Source organism: Osmerus mordax, chromosome 2 (assembly GCF_038355195.1).
Source record: "Osmerus mordax isolate fOsmMor3 chromosome 2, fOsmMor3.pri, whole genome shotgun sequence".
Classification (NCBI taxonomy): domain Eukaryota; kingdom Metazoa; phylum Chordata; class Actinopteri; order Osmeriformes; family Osmeridae; genus Osmerus; species Osmerus mordax.
This window is the reverse complement of record NC_090051.1, coordinates 19,029,770-19,052,581: the sequence shown is the minus strand read 5'-3', so window position 1 is coordinate 19,052,581 and position 22,812 is coordinate 19,029,770. Positions and strand designations below refer to the sequence as shown.

General features: G+C 44.1%; 1 protein-coding gene across 1 annotated transcript in view; it reads right to left on the bottom strand.

The window, feature by feature from the left end:
• LOC136957600 (titin-like) overlaps positions 1-22,812 on the bottom strand; it is a 137,088-nt gene that overhangs the window by 45,364 nt on the left and 68,912 nt on the right. Inside the window, exons 148-196 of the mRNA XM_067251650.1 lie at positions 22,391-22,693; positions 21,909-22,289; positions 21,472-21,774; positions 21,066-21,365; positions 20,679-20,975; positions 20,245-20,529; positions 19,844-20,137; positions 19,451-19,750; positions 18,985-19,293; positions 18,693-18,883; positions 18,073-18,502; positions 17,678-17,986; positions 17,312-17,493; positions 17,089-17,218; positions 16,701-17,000; positions 16,292-16,609; positions 15,902-16,198; positions 15,513-15,812; positions 15,075-15,389; positions 14,753-14,901; positions 14,513-14,663; positions 14,129-14,410; positions 13,719-14,021; positions 13,310-13,612; positions 12,926-13,207; positions 12,514-12,813; positions 12,132-12,434; positions 11,708-12,016; positions 11,308-11,589; positions 10,894-11,193; positions 10,495-10,788; positions 7,434-10,406; positions 6,998-7,318; positions 6,556-6,840; positions 6,132-6,431; positions 5,640-6,044; positions 5,263-5,538; positions 4,883-5,182; positions 4,293-4,595; positions 3,908-4,207; positions 3,526-3,813; positions 3,125-3,427; positions 2,712-3,014; positions 2,273-2,578; positions 1,864-2,151; positions 1,461-1,751; positions 1,042-1,329; positions 342-932; positions 152-256 (exon numbers count right to left, since the gene is read on the bottom strand). Of these exons, the coding sequence (XP_067107751.1) occupies positions 152-256; positions 342-932; positions 1,042-1,329; positions 1,461-1,751; positions 1,864-2,151; positions 2,273-2,578; positions 2,712-3,014; positions 3,125-3,427; positions 3,526-3,813; positions 3,908-4,207; positions 4,293-4,595; positions 4,883-5,182; positions 5,263-5,538; positions 5,640-6,044; positions 6,132-6,431; positions 6,556-6,840; positions 6,998-7,318; positions 7,434-10,406; positions 10,495-10,788; positions 10,894-11,193; positions 11,308-11,589; positions 11,708-12,016; positions 12,132-12,434; positions 12,514-12,813; positions 12,926-13,207; positions 13,310-13,612; positions 13,719-14,021; positions 14,129-14,410; positions 14,513-14,663; positions 14,753-14,901; positions 15,075-15,389; positions 15,513-15,812; positions 15,902-16,198; positions 16,292-16,609; positions 16,701-17,000; positions 17,089-17,218; positions 17,312-17,493; positions 17,678-17,986; positions 18,073-18,502; positions 18,693-18,883; positions 18,985-19,293; positions 19,451-19,750; positions 19,844-20,137; positions 20,245-20,529; positions 20,679-20,975; positions 21,066-21,365; positions 21,472-21,774; positions 21,909-22,289; positions 22,391-22,693 (17,028 nt within the window). The remainder of the gene's footprint in view (positions 1-151; positions 257-341; positions 933-1,041; positions 1,330-1,460; positions 1,752-1,863; positions 2,152-2,272; positions 2,579-2,711; positions 3,015-3,124; positions 3,428-3,525; positions 3,814-3,907; positions 4,208-4,292; positions 4,596-4,882; positions 5,183-5,262; positions 5,539-5,639; positions 6,045-6,131; positions 6,432-6,555; positions 6,841-6,997; positions 7,319-7,433; positions 10,407-10,494; positions 10,789-10,893; positions 11,194-11,307; positions 11,590-11,707; positions 12,017-12,131; positions 12,435-12,513; positions 12,814-12,925; positions 13,208-13,309; positions 13,613-13,718; positions 14,022-14,128; positions 14,411-14,512; positions 14,664-14,752; positions 14,902-15,074; positions 15,390-15,512; positions 15,813-15,901; positions 16,199-16,291; positions 16,610-16,700; positions 17,001-17,088; positions 17,219-17,311; positions 17,494-17,677; positions 17,987-18,072; positions 18,503-18,692; positions 18,884-18,984; positions 19,294-19,450; positions 19,751-19,843; positions 20,138-20,244; positions 20,530-20,678; positions 20,976-21,065; positions 21,366-21,471; positions 21,775-21,908; positions 22,290-22,390; positions 22,694-22,812) is intronic.

The following is a 22,812-nucleotide window of genomic DNA, read 5'->3' as shown; positions in this document are numbered from 1 at the left end:
GACGTATTGGTAAGATGGTTGCAAACCCTACCTGATATGATTAAATAATCAAAACAAATACAAAATGTCACTATTTATTGTTGATTATCATAAACATAAATTGTTTAGCTTAATAAGCAACATGTTGCAAATATGTTCAATTGTAATGTACCAGTAATTGGAGATCCTCCAGTCTTCCTTGGGTCAGACCACATCAGTGTTGCAGAGTCATGTCGCATACTCATCATCTGAGGTGGTGGAGGTGCATCAGGCACATCTATGGAAAAGCAATGACATCACTGTTACAAATTTCCCAATTGCGTCACACTTAAAAGCCACACTACTCTCCAAAACTGACTTACTGAAAGGATGCTTGGCAACAATGGGGTCGGATTTGAGTCCTTCACCAAACCCATATTTGTTTTCTGCACACACTCTGAAGATGTACTCTGTGCCTTCGTGGAGTCCAGTCACCCTCATGGTGTTGGTCTCCACTGAAGAAGATACGGTGACCCACATGTTGGTGACGGAGTCCCTCTTTTCTAGAACATAGTTGGTGATCTCTGATCCACCATCATCCTTAGGTGCACCCCATTTCAAGGTAGCCCCATCAGCAGTGATGTCTTTAAATTTAATTGGTTGTATAGGTATTCCTGGCTTGCCAACCACCCTAACAAAGATGGTAGATTCTCTTGATCCAGCACTATTTCTCAGAGTAATAGTGTATTTAGAGGCATCACTCCTCTGGCAGTCACGGATCAACAGCATTGTGTTTACTGCTGAGGACTCGGCACACACTCTGCCAGTGTCGGTCAGATCTACGTCTTCACCCTTCTTCCAGGATACTTTAGGAGCTGGTTTGCCAATAATGGGAATCTTCAGACGGACTGTACTTCCCTCCTTGGCAATGTAGCATAGATTTGGAAGGGCTTTCAAGTCACACGCAGGTAGAACTACAGAACAGAGACAAGGGGGTAAGTGTTATATACAAGATGAAAGCTATGTTTTTAAACCTTTTATTTTTCTACATTTGTGGGTATAAATTATATATAAATGACTTACTGATGACGTCTTTAGCAAGCACATCAAGCTCTTTCTCTGAACCATCTCCAGTTTCATTTACTGCTTTTACTCTGTATTTGTACTCTTTTCCTTCTACAAGGTCCTTGGCACTGTATTGCATGTTTTTAGACCTCATCAGCTCCTTCCAATTGTCATCTCCATTCAACACTTCCAGCACATAGCAGATGATACGGCTGCCGCCATCAGTTAAAGGTTTCTTCCAGCCAATTGTGCAAGAGTCCTTTGTGACCAACACGGTCTTAAAGTCCATAACTGGCCCTGGTTGTTCTGAAAGAGGATATATTTATTATTGGATGAATTCTAACTTCATGTACATCCTTGCCAACAGACACGGTCAGAAGTATTATAGAAGTTGCAAGTAATAATGTAAATAATTACATCTATGTAGATTTACTCACCAGAAGCTCTAACTGAATCTGCAGTTTCACATGCCTCTCCAGTACCAAGTTCATTTACTCCTGATACCCTGAAGCAATAAGACCTTCCAGGTTCCAAATCAGCAATTTTGAAGGATGTCTTGGTGCAGTTTGAGGAAACTATGGACCATGCTTTTCTTTCTGCATCACGTTTCTCCACAATGTAACTAGTTACTTCACTTCCTCCATTAATCAGGGGAGCATCCCAAAGAATGGATGCACTGTCCTTGGTGGTCTCTTTAATCATCAGGTTGACTGGTGGTCCAGGGGTATCTTAAGGGGTTCAAAACCAGTTAGTTTAGTGATCTTAAGCAAATTAACATTTCCCTTGCGACACAAGAAAGAAAAAATAACAATATTCTTTATGAATGTAATCTATACTTACCAATAACTTTGACAGTAATTGTGTACATCTTCATCCCACTGCTGCTTTCTAAACTCAGAATGTATTTTCCTGCATCATATCTAGTAACGCTCTCGACAGAGACAAGGGTGTCGTGCTCTGTGGACTTGATGATGATGCCTTGTCTGTCCTTAATGTTGGTGTTCATCTTGGCCCAGATCACCCTTGGGACTGGTCGGCCCTTTATAGTGGCTCTGAGTTTCATGCAGTCTCCGGCACGTAGCTCCAACACCTCCTTTAGCTCTGCACTAAGCTCTGCCTCAGGTGCAACTGCAAGCAAAATACAGATATTTTAGAAACTACACAGGGTGAAAATGCAGGTCTGATGTGAAAATTACAAATGTTTTATGCACATTAAGATTAGATAGGAAGAATGTAACAGTTCACATACCACAAATATCCTTAGCAATGTGCTTGTCTGGAACTTCGCATGTCTCACTGAAGCCAGCTTTGTTCACGGCAGACACCCGCAATTGATATTCAGATTTATCAATGAGGGACTGAACCACATAGTTTGTGTCCTGCAGATTCTTTGGCACGTTGCATCTTATCCAGTCTGTGGCATCGGTCCTCTTGCTCTCCACCAGGTAGCCCAGGATGGGACTGCCGCCATCATTGGCTGGCTTTGTCCAGGTCAGACTGATTGTGCTTTGAGTGGTGTCTTTGACCACAGGGGAAACTGGTGGGCCAGGAGGATCTAGGACAACAGAATTTATGTCCGAAAATCAGGATCTGATATTTTTGTATGTAGTTAACTAGTACATAGTTTGGAAACCTTATGGATATTGCTCATAAGCATCTTAAGAGATATATTTTTTTTTTATACTCACGGATGGGGTCATGGGCTGAAGTACCACTGGATGGTTCACTGGGTTTTCCAAGGCCAGCTATGTTGAGGGCAATGACACGGAACTCATACTCTGCTCCCTCTGTGAGACCACCAACCTCCAGGGATCTCTCTAGAGTAGCCTTCCTGTTAATTTTTGTCCAATTGACATCTTTAATTTCTTTCTTCTCCACCATGTATCCCAGGATGGAAGACTGTCCATCATTATCAGGTTCCTTCCAGCTTACAGTCATGTGATCTTTAGTGACATTGGTTATGACAGGAGCTTCACATGGGCCGGGCACAGCTGGAAAAAAAAGGCATTCATTTTGTGAGGTAGACTTATTTGTACAATGTTGTACGAACTGCATAGAAATACACACACTGTACAAATTAGAAAAAGTAAAGTGTTCTTACTGTATGGATTCTTAGTAGTCACTGGGTTGGTCAAGATAGGCTCGCCAACTCCGAATGTGTTCTCTGCACGAATGCGGAACTGATACTCATGGGCTTCAATGAGCCTCTCTACAGCAATCTCCAGAACTTCACCCATGACCTTGGAGGAAACCTGAGCCCAGTTGGCTCTGCTTGTCTCACGCTTGTCAACAATGTAGTTTGTTATGGGAGAACCACCATCATTCAGAGGGGCCACCCATGTAACTTTGAGACCAGTTGCAAACACATCACTGAATGTGGCAGATGCTGGTGGACCAGGAATATCTGAAGAAGAAAATACATTTTAATCATATTGCATGAAATTGCCAATAATGTTAGCTTAGTTGTTAAAAATGAGGATCATACTTTGTCTTTGATCTTACCCAAAACCTTGATCTCTATATCTCCAGTCTTAGATCCACTAGCATTTTCAGCCAGAATAGTATATATTCCGGTTTGTTCTTTAGTGACTTCAATGAGTTCCATCTGGAAGAGATGTCTCTTCTGGGTTATCTTCCTTTTTTCAGAAGATTTCAGGGAATCATCATTCTTCTTCCAGGTCACTTTGGGCATGGGCTTTCCAAACACCTCAGCCGCAAGTGTAACATTAGCGCCAGCCTTTACAGTCAGTGGTTTTTGCACATTCACTGCAAGTTCTATCCTTGGTGGCACTGGAATGATCAGAATCAAAATATGATTTAGGACTTTTAAAGTACACTCCTGTGACCATATTCAGTAAACATAAGTTTTCAGAAGCTTTCTTACCGTTCTCTGCAGACACCAGGACAGGGTCTGTGGGGTCTGATGCTTTGCTCAGGTTGACAGCTGTCTTTGCAGTAACTCTGAACTGATACTGCATGTCCTCCTCCAGTCCAGTTACAGTGTACTCTTCTCTGGGGACATTCTGACTGCTGGTGTTACAGCGAACCCACTTGTCACCAGGTAGCCTCAAGGCCTCAACATAATATCCAAGGATCTTGCTTCCGCCATCATTCTTTGGTCTGGTCCAGACCAAAGTCACAGTGTTTTTGGTGACATCAAGAATGTCTGGTTTGCCTGGTGTATCTGATGAGAAATTAAACAAATGCATATTGTAATAAACATCAGTAGAACAACATGAAAAGTAGTAAAGTATTATGAGTATACCTACCAACTGGTGTTCTTGCGGTGACAAAGTCAGTCTTCTTGCTAGGCTTGCCTTGTCCGGCACGATTTATAGCGGATACTCGGAAAGTGTACTCCAAGCCCTCAATAAGGCCAGCACAGGGATACTCAGTTGTTCTAACAACTGTGTCATTAGCTTTGACCCACAGGAGACTGTTCCTCTCCTTCCGCTCAATGTAGAAGCCAGTGATGGGACTGCCACCATCCGACTCTGGTCTGTCCCAGGCAACAAACATGCAATCCTTGTTTGTTTTGTTGATGCGGCAATTTAGGGGCTCTCCTGGAAGCTCTGTTGACAAGAAATGTGGATTGAAAGTTTTGTCACTTTGATTAGGTAATTATGTTTCTGCCTTGTCTGCTTTAATGTGTTGTGGATATTTAACCACAACACGCTACTTTTTATAACTTAAAGACGAGGTAAATGCTAAGACATAAAATGGCAACTTCAAAACATTCAGGTGGATGCCTGACATCTTTACGTTTCTGTGATTGTATTGTACCAGAGCAATCGTGAGTAATAAGCACACCAGGTAAAAAATAAAAAATCATGTATTTTCACCATGTCTGTAAACCTACCGAAGGGGAATTTGGCAACCATTCTGTCCGATGTGATGGGGTCAGAGATTCCAAAGCGGTTCTCGGCACGGGCACGGAATAAGTACTCCTTTCCAGGAATGAGCTTGCCCAGCCTGCAGCCGGTTTTTCCACAAGAGGAAACAGCATTGACCCAGTCACCGCGACTCAAATCACACTTCTCAACTACATAGTTGGTGATGTTGCTGCCACCATCCTCCAGAGGTTTGTTCCAAGAAAGTGAGCAGGCATCAGCATCAATGTCACTGATCTCAAATGGTGGCTCAGGTGGGCCAGGGATATCTGAAACAAACATTATTATCATTAGCACTTCTTTTACAATAAAAGTTTGGATATGTTTTTTTAAGTCCAATTATACAAACCTCTGATGATGATTTTCAGGACCTGGTCAACTTTAGCCGAGGTGTTCTCAGCAACAAGGCTGTATTCACCACTGTCATTTCTTGATACATCTTTGATGATGAGCACACAGAGATTCTTAGATTTATGCACGGCGAGACGACTAGATGAAACAACAGGATTGCCTCCCTTCATCCATTTGCAGACTGGTGCAGGTTTGCCAGATACTAGAGCTTCCACTCTGAGTTTAGCGCCTGCTCTTGCACTTACAACATCAGGCATGATAATCTTGGGTTCAACTGAAAATAATAATAATAATATTTTTTTGTTATCACTAATTTCCAGATTCAAAAAAATATAGTGTAGGACAGATGATTTTTTAAATGCAATTATAACTTACGAATCTGCTCCTTGACCTCAAACGCGTCGCGGGTTTCGATAGGTAAACTGCATCCCATGACGTTTCTCGCTGCCACTCTGAATCTATATTTTTTGCCCTCCTTTAGGCCACTAATTGAAATGCTAAGGCCTTTAACAACAGTGTATGGTGTCCATACGTCTTCTTGCTCCTCCTCCTCCTCTTCTTCAACAGGAGGTGCCGGAGCTGGAGGAGCAGGCTGCTCTCCTCCCTCTCCCTCGACCTCTACTGGCTGTGGTGGCTCCTTGGGGGGAATCACCTCCAGATAATCAATCACATAACCATCTATCTTGGCACCTCCATCCCTCATTGGTGTCACCCATCCCACAACAGCGCTGTTCTTAGTAATTTCAAGAACATCAATCTTCTGAGGGGAGTCAGGTTTACCTGAGAAAAAATAGATACAATTTAGATAAAGATTCAACGCAATATCAAACCAGTGGATTCTTGAGGGTCAAATGTAAATATACTTACTGACTGGATCTGAGGCCAGATATGAAGTTGGTGAGACTCTGGCTACTCCAGGTCCATATTCATTTACTGCTGTGACCCTGAAGTAATACTCTGTGCCAGAGACCAGATTGCTGATCTTCAAGGTTGTCGCTTCCACATTGCTATTGACTGTTGCCCATGTCTTGCGGTCCATTTCACGCTTTTCAACAATGTAGTGAGTGACCTCACTGCCACCGTTTACTTCAGGTGGAGACCAGGAAAGTTTGCAGGACACCATTGTGATGTCTGTGGCTTCAATACCTATTACAGGCCCTGGGGTGTCTGTTGAAAAGGATCAGGCATACATTTGTCATCTCTATGAACATCATGCTTTAAACAGTAAAAAACGAAAACAGCTTAAACAGTATGGTTAGCAGTCATTGTATTGCAGTGAGGTTTGACTTACCTAGCACTTTGACATTTACAAACACTGCCTTCTCTCCTGCAATACTCCGTAGTGTCAGAGAGTATTTGCCTGAATCGTCACGGGTACTGTCAGGGATCACTAGGAAGGTCATGGTATCAATGATATCTACATGTCCCTTCCTGACAACATTGTCAATGCCCATCCTCCTCCAAGTGACTTTGGGTGGAGGTCTGCCTCTGATGGTGGCGCACAGCCTAATGGGGCATCCAGCCCTGACAGTCAGGCCGTCCTTCAGACTGGCATCCATGTCGATCTCAGGGGCATCTGTTAGCGAGAATAGGAAGAGTTGTCAAAGGTCAGCAAATATTTGGATTAATGTGATTTTGTGATGAGTATGTAGCAGCATTATATAGAAATGTTTCATAATGGTTTGGCAACACAGAATTGGATGAATTTATGCTTGTTAGAATGTAACTCTCACCGAGAATATCCCTAGGTACTACAGCTCCCTCTAGATCTGCAGGAAGGCTCAGGCCAACCTGGTTTTGTGCAGAGACACGGAACTCATACTCCAGTTTTTCATCAAGACTGGTGACAGTGAATTCGGTCACAATCAGCTGGGCTGCAACGTTGCACCTCTTCCAGCCTTCATCTCCTTTCTTGTTGGCTCCCTTGACTCTTATCTCAACCACATATCCGATAAGTGGAACTCCACCATCAGACACAGGCTTAGTCCAGCTCAGACTGATGGAGGAGCTGGTGCTGTCAACAACCTTCAGGTTGCTTGGAGGGCTTGGAGGTTCTGTAACATAAAGCAACTGAGTATAAGCATTCAATTAATGTCAACTATTGAAATTAAAAATGCTAAATAAAATGTACCGTGTTTTAATAATGTGTTGAATTGGTGATATCCTTACCAACAGAATCCTTGGCAGTAATGGCTCTAGAGGGTTTGCTTGGGTCTCCAACACCGATCTCATTTTCAGCCTTAACTCTATACTGATACTCGTGGTTGAACAACAGATTGGTGACTGCCATTCTTGTTCCAGGTATAAGGTCTTTGCTAACAGGGGTCCATCGAATGGCGTGCTCCTCCTTCTTTTCCAGAAGGTAGCCAATGATTGGCTTTCCGCCATCATTTTCAGGTGCAGCCCACTCAACGGTCATCTGGTCCCTGGATATCTTGGTAACTTCAGGTGCTTCAGGAATCCCAGGCCTACTGAACTGGGTTTTGGCCACAATCGATTCACTTTCCACAGCAGGACCTGCCCCCATCTTATTTTCTGCTCTGACTCTGAATATGTACTCATTTCCTTCAATAAGACGAGTGACTTTGGCTGAATTTGTGATTATAGCATTAGAATGAACAGACCAAACCATTCTCTTTGTTTCACACTTTTCTAAGATGTAGTTATAGATCTCACAGCCACCATCATCTTCTGGGACATCCCAGGCCAGGTGGCATCTATCTATACTGACCCCAGACACTTTCAAGTCTTTAATAGGACCAGGTCTGTCTAGCACATTGACTGTGGCATGAGCACTGCAAGTGCCAGCAGCGTTGGTAGCAGTGATCACATATTTTCCACTATCGGGACGCTTAGAGTTGGTTAACAGGAATTTGGAGAATTCCACACCAGATTCAATCTGAAGCCTTGTGCTTTTGCTGATATCTCCAATGTCTCCATCTCTAGTCCACTTGACATCAGGCTGTGGTTTTCCTTTGACTGTAGCTTCTATAGGGATGGAGTCACCAGCCTTAACAACTAGGGTGCCAATCAGTTTAATTTTGATCTCGGGCTCAACTAGCTGTTCTTTAACTAGAATTTCAGCTGTTGTCACCCAGTTGCTTTCACCTCCCTCATTCTTGGTTTGCACTCTAAATTGGTAAACTTCGTTTTCAATGCATCTATCTGCCATGAAGTAAGTCTCCTTAATGGCACCCTTATGAAGTCTCTCCCAATCATCTGCCTCCTTTGGCTTCTTCTCAACATGGTAACCAATGTTGCGGCTACCACCATCATAGTCTGGCTTCTTCCATTTGAGGAAGACAAATGTCTTGCCAATTTCACTGATGTGCAAGTTCTCTGGATCACCTGGTTTCTCAATGGGATCTACAGCCACTATGGCTGTCTTTGTCTCTATGGGAGGTCCAGCACCAATCTTGTTCTCTGCACTCACACGGAAGAAGTATTCACATCCCTCAGTAAGAGGTGCTTTCATGAGACGCTTGGTGCAGTCATTTGAGACCAAAGTCCAACCTCTTTGGCTAGCCTGACGAGACTCAATGGTGTACTGTGTAATCTCAGTGCCTCCATTATCCTCTGGGTTCTCCCATGACACCATGCCAGAGTCTTTTGTCACATAAGAGACCTTAATATTTTGGCAAGGTCCTGGTGTGTCAAGCACATTCACAATGATTGTGGCCTGGGCTTGGCCGCTGCTGTTCTTAGCCAGGATAGCATACTTTCCGTAGTCCTCTCTGACTGCTTCTGAGATCACAAGCTCAACCAGAGGGAAGTTGTTGTTCATCTCTGTGCGCTTGTCCCTGCCCAGAGCCCTGGCATCCTTGGTCCATGTGATCTCAGGGTCGGGTCTACCCTTAACTCTGGTAGTCAAATTAATGCTCTGGCCTGCTCTTACTGTCAGTAGGTCACGGCAAGCTACATCAACAACGACCACTGGAGGCACCAAAATGTCCTTTGCAATGACAGACTCCTGTATATCTCTAGGCTCACTGTCTCCTATTATGTTGGAGGCTCTGATGCGGAACCTGTATTCCATACCTTCAATCAGACCAGGGGCTCTGTAGGCACCGCCAAGTATGAGGAAATCCTTGTTCATTCTATCCCACTGAGCACTAGTTGATTTCTGACACTCAACAATGTAACCCAGGATGGGACTTCCTCCATCTCTGGTAGGCTTTGTCCACACCAAGTCAACATAGGACTTACTCCAGTCCTTCACCTTGGGGTTGACTGGTGGTCCTGGCTTTGTGATTGGACGAGTGAGCTTCACTGGGTCTGACACAGGAGAGGCCACACTGACCCCAGCAACGTTCTCAGCAAAGATTCTGAACTCGTAGCTGTTGCCTTCAAACAAACCAGATGCTCTGTATCTGAGATCCAGCACGGGCGTTTTGTTTACACGAATCCACTTCCCTGTCATTTCCCTACGCTCAATGACATAGCCACTGACAGGGCTGCCACCATCAACTTCAGGCAGAGTCCATTCCACTGTCACAGCGTTTTCTGTGATGTCTGAGCATGTTGGCTGGCCTGGAGGACCAGGAGGGTCAAACATATGTTTGGCAATAGTGGGAGGACTCTCAAGTTCTGCACCAATACCAATTTTGTTTTCTGCACGGACACGCACAACATATTCACGCCCCTTTTCCAATCTGGGAATCTTGGATTTGGTGCTTGTACTTCCAGAGCTTACAACTGACCATGGCTCCCATGGCTTCTTGATATCCTTCTTCTCAACAATGTAGTTTGTTAGCGGTGTGCCACCGTCATCTTTAGGTGGCCTCCAGTTAATGGCCATATGGTCTGGAGTGACCTCTGTGATGTTTACAGGACCAACAGGGGCACCTGGGACGTCCAGCACAGTGACATGAAGAGCAACAGTCTTGCTTCCTGCTGGGTTGGTCACAGTGAGAATATATTCTCCAGTGTCACCTCTTATGCACGCAGGAATACTGAGGCTTGTTGAGGTATCCTCTGTGTCAATCTTAAACCTGCCCTCTGATACAATTTCGTTTCCATCACTCAGCCACTTAGCAGTGGGAGTTGGAATTCCTTTCATTATTGCTGGCAGAACGACTTTGCTTCCAGACTTGACAATGAGGCCCTCAATAAGCTTCACATCAACTTCAATTGTTGGTGCCACTGAAAATAAAACAAGGAATTAAATGTTAGGCTTTGAGAATTGCATGTATATTCTATAGAAAAATTGTTGTTGAGGAATCTGTCTTACATAGTTTCTCCTGACAGGTGATAGGGACAGTAGTGTCTGGACGGCTCACACCAATGGCATTCTGGGACTTCACACGGAACCTGTATGTCTTGCCCTCCACCAGTCCAGTTACATGACAGAGAATGTTGCTGACAGTCTTGAAGTTAACCCAGTCCGTTGTTCCTTCCTCTTGGTGCTCAACAATGAACCCAGTTACCTCACTTCCTCCTGTGCGGTCTGGCCACTCCCATGCAAGCCACACTTCAGTTTTTTCAGCATCAGTGTGATGCAGATTCTTTGGTGGGCCAGGTGGATCTTAAAGTAAAAGAAAACAAATGCAATTACAGCAACAGCTACTGCATTTAGGCAACCAATGTGCCTTTAATATATGAAACTTTCAAATGAATAAGAGAGGCTTACATAAAGGATCGACGGCCTTGATAGGAAGTTTGGTCTCAATGTAAGCACTTCTGCCAAACTGGTTCTCTGCTGCAACACGGAACATGTACTGAATACCCTCCATCAGGTAGAGAGCCATCAGGCTCAACTTCTTTGATGAGGCACAGACCGGCACCCATTTCTCAGCTGCAACATCCTTCTTCTCCACCACGTAGTGGGAGATGACAGCACCTCCATCATCCTCAGGAACCTTCCAGGACAGGTAGGCTGACTCGCTGGTTATCTCAGAGATTGTTAGATCCCTGGGAGGGCCAGGTTTATCTGTATCACAGAGGATTTGGTTAATGGAATATGTTCATTTGTTTGCTGAAATGAATTACACATCTGTTCATGTTTCAACTTTAATTGAGTCTTTTACAGAAAAATGTGACCAACCTAAAACGAGCACGACACAAGTTGCTGTCTTGGATCCAGCTGCATTTTCAACAGTTATGGTGTAGTTTCCAGAGTCAGGACGCACACTCTTGGGTATAAACATCTTACTGCCTGAGGCAGTGACTGCAATAGTGGCATGTGCTGGTGCCTCTCCGTCGTTCTTCTTCCATGAGACAGTGGGGGGCGGCATGCCCTTGATAACAGCACTGAGAGTGATGTCTGTTCCCAGCATGGCAAGGTGGTCACGGGACATGTTGGCATCAAGAAGCAGCTCTGGAGCCTCTGTTGAAAGATAATACCACATTATATTCTTTGTTAACATGTTATCGAATGTTTACATTATAAAATGGCTTTGTTTGCATTGAATAAAATCAAGCTATAAAATGTGTCAACAAATTACCCAATCTGTCGTGCACTTTCACTGGTTGACGAACAAAGGCAGGCTCTGAGTTTCCTGCAGCATTGACAGTGAAGATTCTGAAATTGTACTCTTGACCATCAGCCAGGCCTGTCACAACATAGTTGATGTCCGGGCAGGTCTCGGGAGTCTCGTTGGACTTGGCCCATTCTTTTTCACCAACCTTCTGGTACTCCACAAGATAACCAAAGATTTTGCCTTTGCCGTCATGACGAGGCAACTGCCATTTCAAACTGACAGTGTCCTTGGTCTTGTCTATTGCCTCTGGCAGAACAGGAGGGCTAGGAGGAACTGTAATGAGAGGCAATTCAACAATTAACTTCATGCTAAATACTGTCCTATATTATTATGGATAATGACAACTAGCATTATACTGTTTTCTTTTTTTACATGACTAAACACTCACCAATTGGATCTTTGGCAAGGATGGGCTTTGATGGTACACTTGGGTCACCAGTGCCAATCTCATTCTCTGCCATAACTCTAAACTCATATTCACAGCCTTCAATCAGATCCAGCACCCTGAACTGGGTGGCTGGATAGAGCGGATCTCTGGTGGCACGGGACCACCTCTTAGCAGAGGGTTCCTTCTTCTCCAGGATGTAGTTGGTGATGGGCTTGCCACCATCACGAGGCCTGCTCCACAGCACTAAAGCATTATCCTTGTAGACTTCTCTTACATTGGGCTGCTCCGGGGCCTCAGGTACTCCTATAGTAAGTGAAGTTAACATCTCAAATTAGAGTTGGTTGGGAGAAAAGTTACAATCATAAGGTGATCAGTTACGTACTGAAGAGATCTTTGGCTCTCATCTCCTCTGAATCCAGTGGATCGCTGATGCCGTACATGTTCTCAGCACAAATTCTCATTATGTACTCTTTGCCCTCCACTAGCTTTGGCACTTTGCAAGTGGTCTTGGTGGAGGCGGATGTTACAGTCATCCACATGTCTCTGTTGATGTCTCTCTTTTCTATGATGTAGTTGGAGATTTCAGTTCCGCCACTATCCAGAGGAGGTTTCCAGGAGATCACCATGTATTCTCTGTGAACTTCGTCAAAGATCACTGGACCCACTGGAGGTGTTGGGCGATCTTGAAATGAATGTATAGTAGAATGTTAATTCAGAATTTAAATAATAATTTAGAATAGATGGTTAATATAATTGATTGGATATCTGATTCCATGTTCAAGAATAATTCTTACCGACAACAGTCACATTGCAAACGCCTTTTCTTGAGCCAGTGCTGTTCTCAACAAGTACACAGTATCTGCCACTGTGCTCTCTCTTAGCCTTCATGAGGCCCAAACACATGGTGTTCAAGGTGTTCTTGAACATGATGTGATTGTCTGCCTTGAGCTCTTCATCATCTTTGAACCAGATGATAGATGGAGATGGCTTTCCTGTGTAGCGTCCCTGGAGTGCAAAACTCTCACCAACACGAACAATGATCTTATCACGGAAGTCCAGCTCAATGGTTGGGGGCTCTAAAAAGTGAAATACAGAATCAGTGTAAGATCGTTTTTTTGTTTTGTTTTTACAATGGAATAATGTGCAGGTTTATACAGAAATTATGATCATACTCCTACCTAATTCATCCCTGCAGGTGATGGGTTTGGTGCAGAAGGATGGCTTGCTGGGACCGATCTCATTCACAGCCAGGACCCTAAACTCATAAGTGTCACCCTCCCTCAGACCATCATACGTGTATCTTCTCTCCATCAGCTTCTCCTTGGTCAGCCTGGTGTACTTGTCCTTGCCGATCATTCGTGCCTCCAGGATGTACATGGTCACCTCAGCGCCACCATCAAACTTGGGAGGTTTCCAGGTGACACTGATGTAGTCCTTGTGGACAGATGTCACCTCTATTTCCTCTGGGCGTTCCGGTACAGCTGGGGAACACAACCAGGCAATATTATTTGAATGGTTAAAAGTTTAAATAAACAGGTGACAGGTATTGGTGAAGACAGTGATCTAGAGGAATACATTTTTACTTACTGATAGGATCCTTGATTACGATTTCGCACGTAGTCTCAACAAATGGACCAAGTCCAATTGCATTTTCAGCTGCAACCCTGAAGAAATAGGTATTTCCGACCATCAGATTGTGGGCTATAGCAGTGTGCCTGGTGACTGTGTAGGAGAGAGCTGTCCACGCCTTGCGTTCAGCCTCGCGTTTCTCTATGATGTAATTGGTGATGGCGGAGCCACCATCATCCTCAGGGAAGAACCAGTTCAACTTGCAGGAGTCACTGGTAAGATGCTCAGGAGTGAACGGAACACCCACAGGTCCAGGGACGTCTACGGAGGATCATCATCACATACAGTATATCAAAAGATGACATTGGATGATGAAGATGGATTAGACAAATATATATACAAATATATTTCAATTTTGAAATGCTCACCAAGGACATCAACAATGATGGCTTTCTTCTTTTCACCTCCGTCATTCTTAGCCGTCAGAGTGTAAACTCCCTGGTGTCTCCTTGTACATGGCTTGATGACCAGAGAGGAGCTGATGGCAGTGGTCTCAATTACAGCATCTGGTGGCAGAGCACCATCATCTCTGTTCCATGTGATTGTGGGTGCAGGTTGTCCTGACACATAAGCTATGATGCGAATCACCCCGCCAGCATGAACAACCATCCTGTCCTTCACTGAGGCATCCAGGTCAACCTCAGGAGCAACTGCAGGTAAGACAACCAGGATCGTGTCAAACAAAGAATTGTTTCTATGGATTTTGTTATGATTGTTTGAATGTACTGTATTGGTTTTGAGAGTTGTCTTACTTATCCTGTCCTTGACCTCAATAACTTCTGGAACTTCACCGGGTTCACTCAGACCTGCAGCATTGATAGCTACCACTCTGAACTTGTATTGTCCATTTGTCTTTAGTCCAGAAACAACAAACTTTGTGCCTCTGACTTCCTTCTCTTTGGCCTAAAATAATAACATTCAACAGAGTGTAAGTTTACAAGTCCAAGAAACAGAGGATGCCATGACGTTGCAGAAAGCAAAACATCACTCACTTTAACCCATGCTTCTGTTCCCTCCTCTTTGTACTCAATGTAGTATCCCATGATTTTGGATCCACCATCCTTCAGAGGTGGAATCCAAACCAGATCCACGGTAGACTTGGTCCAGTCTGTCACCTTGGGTGTTGGAGGTCCAGGGGGAGCTATATTGCAAGACACAAAATATATACAGTGTATAAAATTATCAAATTGCAAATTATTAATTACAAATACATTTTACAGTAAACTTAGAAATGTGACAGGGAAAAATACAGCAATGTGCCTTACAGTAAATGACAACACAAATGATGCAATTTGTTTTAAAGTAAATTCTTACAGATGGGGTCTCTAGCAAATATGGGATCCGTTGGTGGACTGGCAAGCCCACATCCGGCTGCATTGATGGCTGACACACGGAATAGGTATTGGGAGCCCTCAATGAGGCCGGTCACGCAGTGGGAGATGCCAAGCGGCATGGGGCGGATGGGGTCACGTGTCACTCTGTTCCAGCGCTTAGAGGTTGTCTCCTTACGCTCCAGCCAATATCCAGTAATGGGACTACCACCGTCCACTTCAGGCTCTTCCCAGTTGATTGTCATAGAGTCCATAGTGACACTGGAGAGGGTTGGCTTCTCACATTGGCCTGGAACAGCTGTAGGCAGGATACATACATGAGTCCTTAACTTCAACACAACTTGAACCTCAACACAACTTTTATATCCTTACATGATTACTCAAATTGTATTAGGACATGGTGACTATGAGCTGCACTTACTGTATAGATTCCTGGCTGTCTCTGGTTCACTGTCCAGAGGATCTCCAACTCCGTATTTGTTCTGAGCCATGATGCGGAACACATACTCATGTCCCTCCATTAGACCTTCTACCGTAAAGACACGTTCTTTGGGCTCATTGGTAACTGAAATCCAGGTCTTTCTGTTGGCCACGCGTCGTTCAATTACATAATTCGTCACCTTGGAGCCACCGTCATCCTTAGGTGGAAGCCATGACAGGGTAATCTTTTCAGCACCAATCTCCTCGAACTTGATGGGAGCAGAGGGAGGTCCAGGTCGTCCTGAAATAAGCAAGCAAGCAATAAGTTAGACAATTGAGACTAGAACCAAGGCATAGTCATGGGATCATGGTAATAATTGAGACATTTACCTAAGACATTTAGCCTCATCTCCTTGGAGGCCTTTCCTAGACTGTTGCTGGCAGTGATGGTGTACAGACCAGTGTCTGAGCGTTTGCCCTGCTGAATCAGCAGAGTGCAGCTGTCGTCACACACAATCTTGTTGATGTGCTCATCATACTGCACCTCCACTTTGTCATCAGCCTTGTGGGGAGGAGCCTTGAACCAGGTGAGAGTGGGGAAGGGACCACCGCGGATCTTAGCCACAATGGCAATGTCCGCTCCCTGTTCAACCTCCATGAACTCACTCAGTTCAATAGAAGGTGCACCTGTGTGAGAAACAGTTCCATTTAGAGAATGTCGTCAACTTACCAAAAATTGACCTAACCTTGAATGTGGCTGGATTTTGGATGTGATCTTACGTGTTTGGTCTTGGATTAGGACTGGCCCAGCAGTAGAGGAAGGTCTGCTAGAACCGGCTTCGTTTACAGCCTTGACACGGAACTCATACTCATCGCCTTCATTTAGGTCATCCATCTTGAAAGTGGTGGAGTCAATGTCACGCCTGTTGCATTGTCTCCAGGATTCCTTTTGGGCACCACTGGCATCCCAGCAAAGACGTTCAACAGTGTAGTGAGTGACGGGAGCACCACCATCATTCTTGGGTGGCTTCCATGTAAGGGTAGCTGTGCCCTTGGTAACATCGTTAATCTTAACACGAGTTGGAGGCTCTGGGGGATCTGAAAAAAAGAAAATGTTTTACAGGTTTAAATAACAGACATGATCTTAGGCAACATGGTACGAAGTTGACATATCTGATTTATCACTTACTGATAGGGTCTCTGGCTTTGGTTCTTTGGATGGTGTCAATGTAAGGTCCCATTCCAAAGCGGTTTTCTGCCCTGATACGGAAGAAGTACTCTTGTCCCTCAATAAGGTCTGGCACCACAAAGGATTGGCTGCCACATGCAGGGTTAACTTTTGTCCATGCCTTTCCTAACACGGTCTTCTTCTCAATGAAGTAGCTCTTTATCCTCTGTCCACCATCATTATCTGGAGCTTTCCATGTTAGTCTACACGTGCCTCTTGTGATGTCAGTGATCTTCAGGTCTTTAGGTGGACCTGGCAAGTCTGTGAAAAAAGAATAGTACAACAATTTACAGAATGCACTTTAAATAAATCTCTTTGCTATCTTGTGCTTTATTTTGTTTATACTTACCAAGGACATTGACCCTGACTTTCATGATCTTATGTCCAGCTACGCTTTCTGCATTGATGATATAGCGTCCAGAATGGTTGAGTTTGCACTCAGGAATGGTTATGACTGAGGTTGTATCAGTAGACTGGATCTAAATTCAGACATTCACAACATAATTCAGTTATTACATCAGAAATTTGGCCATGAAAAAATTATGTAGCTTGGAAATGTGAATGCTTCTTACATCTGAATCTATAGGAAGGGTGTGGAGTTCATTCTTCTTCTCTGTCTCTGCTGTTCCATCAAACGTCCACGTCACTTTAGGAGTCGGACGTCCTGTGATGACTGCTGGTATCTTAATCGTAGAGCCAGCCCTACAGGACAGGAGGTCATGGGCGCTGACCTCAAGAGAGATGGTTGGCTCCACTGTGAATACACAAGAATGCCATTAATCACACTGTCCAACTGGCATTTTCTTTAACAAGACATATCTTCATAAATTGATAGTTAGTTATTGTGATATAATCTTTTTTAAATGAAACATCAAATTGTCTGTTGTTCTTTGTTGTATTTAACATCTGGTCATAGTCTCAATTGACTGATGTCTTACATAGGATATCTTCAACGATGATATCATTGGTACGTGAACTGGGATCAGACTCTCCAGCTGCATTGACAGCGATGATTCTGAACTTGCACTTCTTGTTCTCTTTGAGGTCTGGAACAGTGAACTCAGTGCTAGGATGTGGCTTGTCGGCGGCGTTAACTCTTCTCCAATCAGGAGCACCTTCCTCGTGGACCTCGATTATGTAGCCCTTGACAGGACTTCCTCCATTCCTCTCTGGTGGGTTCCAAGTAAGTGTGACACTGGTCTTGGTTTTGTCCTTTAATTCTGGGCAAGATGGTGGGCTTGGGGGGTCTAAAGTAGAACATTCACACTTGTGTCAACATGGAGTAATAGAGTTGTCAAAATTAGCTCTGGCTTTCTTTGCAAGGAGTACTTACTGCGTGGATCAATTGCATAGGCACACTCAGATGATTCGCTAGGTGGTCCAAGTCCTGCAGCATTGCAGGCCATCACTCTAAACTGGTATTCAGCCCCTTCATTCAGGCGGAGCACATTGTACTCCAGACCCTTTACTGCAGGCTTGGTGACAGGAGCTCTGTTGACACGACCCCAGTACACAGCTCCTCTCTCTCTCTTTTCTAGCCAGTAGCCTGTGATGGTGGATCCACCGTTGTCTAGGGGAGGATCCCACGTCACCAGCATGGAGGTGGAGGTGTGTCCGATAATTTTGGGGTTGCGAGGTGGACCAGGAAGACCAAATGGATCCTTAAGGACGACTTTATCAGAATCACAACCGTCACTAATTCCAAACTTGTTCTCCGCTTTGATTCTGAACTGATATGATCCGTAAGTGTCTAGTTTGTAGACCTAAAGGATAGAAAGTAATTGTCAAATTTGTATTTTAAATACTGAATACCAGCCTTATTTTATGATTTATATAGTTGTATATAAAAACAACTGACAAAACTGTATTGTTATTTGAACAAAAAATTATCAAAAAGTTAGCCTTGAAATGGAAGAGAAAAAAACAATATGGAATACTGAACATTTCACTAACCCCATATCTTCTGTCAATAACGTTGCAAGTGATCTGTTCAAAGTCAGACTTTTTCTTGCTTGCATCCCTCCTCTCAATTATGTAGTTTGTGATATCACTGCCTCCATTGTCTTCAGGGGCATCCCAAGTGAGATAGCATGATTCAGACTTGATATCAGAAACCACAATAGTATGTGGTGGAAGAGGACGATCTGTAAAAAAAACGTGTTACAATTTTTTTTTAAACGTCAGCCTTTCAAGTGAATGTTATATTTTAACATTTCAAAATATGCATGATTGTTAGACCACTTACCTAGGATCTCCACTCTGATAGTGTGATGGGCGGAGCCATGACAGTTTGAGCCAGTCAACTTGTAGTATCCTTTGTCTTGTCTGATAGTCTCAGGGATGCTGATCTTGGTTGTGGCTTTAGTTCTGCTCACCTCCTCTGACTCCATCAGTAGAGTCTCTGTGGGCTTCTCAATGACCACCCCATCCTTAGACCACTGAAACACTGGCATGGGAAGGCCACTAACCTCAGCAGGGATATCAATGGCCTCTCCCTTCTTGACAATGATGGTATCTCTCTTGATGTGTTTCAGGATAGTAATTGTTGGGGCGACTGAAATAAAAAGAGTTTAGATCAACATCATGCAATGCTAATTCAAAAGGCATTACCGGAATTATGAATTTGAGCTTATAAGGATATTCAAAAGAATGTCCCTCAAACCTACAAACTGTACAGTAGCTTTAGTGCAACCCATTAGGATGTTATTTACCTTCATCATCCTGCATGTTAGCGCTGATTGGTTTTGAAGGGTCCCCTTCTCCAACCTCATTCATAGCCTTCACACGGAACTGATACATGTTGTTCTCAGTGAGGTTTTCAATGGTTGCAGTTGTGTCTGTGATGATCTGCCGGTTGGCCACGTCAAATTCAGTTCCATCATGTCTCATCTTCTCAATGTAGTAACCCCTAATAGGACTCCCTCCGTCAGTACGGGGGGGTTCCCAAGAGAGAGTGATGGTGGTCTTGGTCCTCTCTGTGTAATGCAGCTTCTCTGGGGCAGAGGGTGTGCCTGAAATGATATATTAGAATTTAGAATACATTTAAATTTCAGATCGGACAATCCATTTTTTATTTGTATTTTCATACTTTACTCCCTTCATACCTTTGGGATCCACAGCAAGGATAGGTCCAATGTCACATGGGGCTCCAAGACCGTACTTGTTCCTTGCTATAACACGGAGCATGTACTCCTCTCCATCAAGCAGACCCTGAATGTCACACTTGCATGCAGCAACTTCAATAGGTTGTCTGAAGAGTTGCATCTTAGCATCCTTCCTCTCAACCACATAGCCAATGACATCACTGCCACCATTGTCAACAGGGTCAGCCCAGCTTATGCCAATGTTCTTCTTAGTAACCACTGTAGTCTTCAGGTCAGCCACAGGCCCAGGAACGTCTAGTCAAAAAGTAATTTATTTTGATTAATGTAATTTTTCTTAGAATATAAGCAGAATAACAGATGACTCTTATTTCATCCTAACAGAACATTGTGTGTAGACTCACCCATGACATCAACTTTAGTGACAGCTGCCTTGGTTCCACTGCTGTTGGTTCCAGTGACTTGGTACATTCCATGGTCAGTTCTCAAGGCATGCTTGATAAAGAGAACGCTGTTCTTTCCCTGTGTCTCAATGACAACTCTTTCCTTGTCAGTTTCTGATTCGTCCTTGGTCCATTTCACCTCTGGTTGAGGTCTGCCAATCACGATGGCTGGAAGACGCAGGTTGACTCCGGCGCGAATTATGACTCCATTCTTTACCGAGTCATCAAAGTCCACAACGGGAGGTTCTGAAGGAAGAAATACATTATAAGTACTATGTCTGTTGTGTTATACTTAAAAGTTACACTCAAAAGTTACACTCAAAAGTTACACTCAAAAGTTATACTTTTGTTGTGATATATGTAGATATTAAATATAGGGGAGTGTGAATTGATACCTTGAGGTTCTTTTACTGTTACAGGCTCAGTCACTCCTGGCACTCCAGGTCCGCAATCGTTAACAGCAATGATACGGACTATATAGTCAGCACCCTCAGTGAGACCAGTCACAGTATACTTGAGCTCCTTGCATCTAAACTCTGTGCTACGTTTCCATTCCTTCTCTCCAGCCAGAACTTTCTCAACATGGTACCCAAGGATGTCTCCTCCTCCATTGTACAATGGAGGTTTCCAAGCCACATCAATGGAAGTTGCACCAGTGTCAACAATCCAAGGAGTGGGTGGACCAGGCGGCACTGTAGGATGGGACATGATACATCTTAGTGCTCCTCGTAAGGCTACAGTATGTTCTAAAGGTAATCATTGGGATGTGCATTTAGACTTACAGATAGGATCCATGGCAATCTGAGGGTCTGTTGGGACACTGAAGGGCCCAGGACCAGCCATATTTTCAGCACAAACTCTGAAAATGTAAGTCAAGCCCTCCATAAGACCCAGAACCTTGACCTCCAGAGAGTTGAACAGGCTACGATTGACCCTTGTCCAGTGCTTGCTGTTGATCTCCTTCCTCTCGATCCAGTAGCCCAGGATGGGACTGCCATTGTCTTTGGGTTCATGCCAGGAGATGTGGATACTGTTAGCGTTGACCTCTCCAATCCTAGGCATGTTTGGTGCATCAGGTGGATCTGAGGAAAGAGTAGAGGAAGACACATTTGACATTGTTAGATTAGTAGAAATACTAATAGTGTTAAAAAGAAAACAACCAGCTTTTTAAATTGAATACATAATTACCAAATTGATTCTTGGCAACAAGTGGCTCAGAGACACATGAAGGTCCACAGCCAGATTTGTTTTCAGCGGTGATGCGGAAGATGTACTCCTTTCCTTCAATCAGTTTGGTCACAGGGTAAGTGCAACCCCTAAGGGTTGAGGTCACTGTTATCCAGCCAATCTCATCATTCTTGTTGTCTTTCTTCTCCAGAATGTAGTTTAAGATCTCGCTGCCACCATCATCCAGAGGAGGTTCCCAATTGCAGATTACAGAGGTGTTTCTAGTGTCCTCAAATGTGAAGTTCACTGGAGGTCCAGGTTTATCTAGACATCAAACAGATGCCAGTGTCAAAGCAGGCATATACACATACAGTGTAAGCACATGTAATCAATACAGTGTAAGCAAATGTAATCAATGCACAGCTTGATAGTGGCAGTGTTTAAAATAGGTGTCTTACCAAGAACATTGACCTCACAAGAGGCAGTTGCAACTCCATGAGAGTTCTCCACCCTGATGGTAAAGCATCCGTGATCCACTCTCACAGATTCACGCACCATGATAGCGGTTTGGCCCTTCTTGGTCTGGTCAAAAGAGAGACGCTGCAGGATTGGAGTTACGAACACCTCCTCAGGTTCAGGCACCTTCGACTTGGTCTTCTTCTTAACCACTAGTGGTTGCTGTTTCTTGACAGGCTCCTTTGTGACGTCCTCATTATCCCTCAGCCAGGTCACCGTGGGATAAGGAGAACCAGAGATAAAGGCATCCAGGCGGATTTCCTCTCCTTTTCGGATGCACAGGCCAGACTGCAGGCGTGCGTGGAGGGTGACCTTGGGAGCGTCTGAAACACGTTATGTGAGATGTTAATAGATATAACTTTTTAGTAACGTTTTAATGTATCACAGAAGGGCCCTCAGAATGGTTGATAAAGCCTATTCTTACCAACAGCATCACAAGCCTTTATCAGTGGAGTGCTGCGAGATGGTTCACTAACGCCAGCAGCATTCTCAGCCCTGACACGGAACTGGTACTCCATTCCTTCAGTTAGGTCAGGTACAACATAGGAGAAACCAGGCACCAAGGATGGGTTGATCCTCTGGAATCGCTCTCCCTCTTTTTCAATCTTCTCCAGAATGTAGCCAGTGATAACACATCCGCCATCATATTCTGGTGCTTTCCATGTCACAGTGATGGATTTTGAGGTTGGGTTAAGAGCCTCAACCTCAATCGGTGGATCTGGCTTCTCTGTAAATTAGTAAGGAAAGTGGAAAATTATAGCAAATATACATAACGGCAAGTAATAAGGTAAAGACAGGGGCACACATTTGCAATCATGTTCTGAATACCGTGATATTGTTACAGCC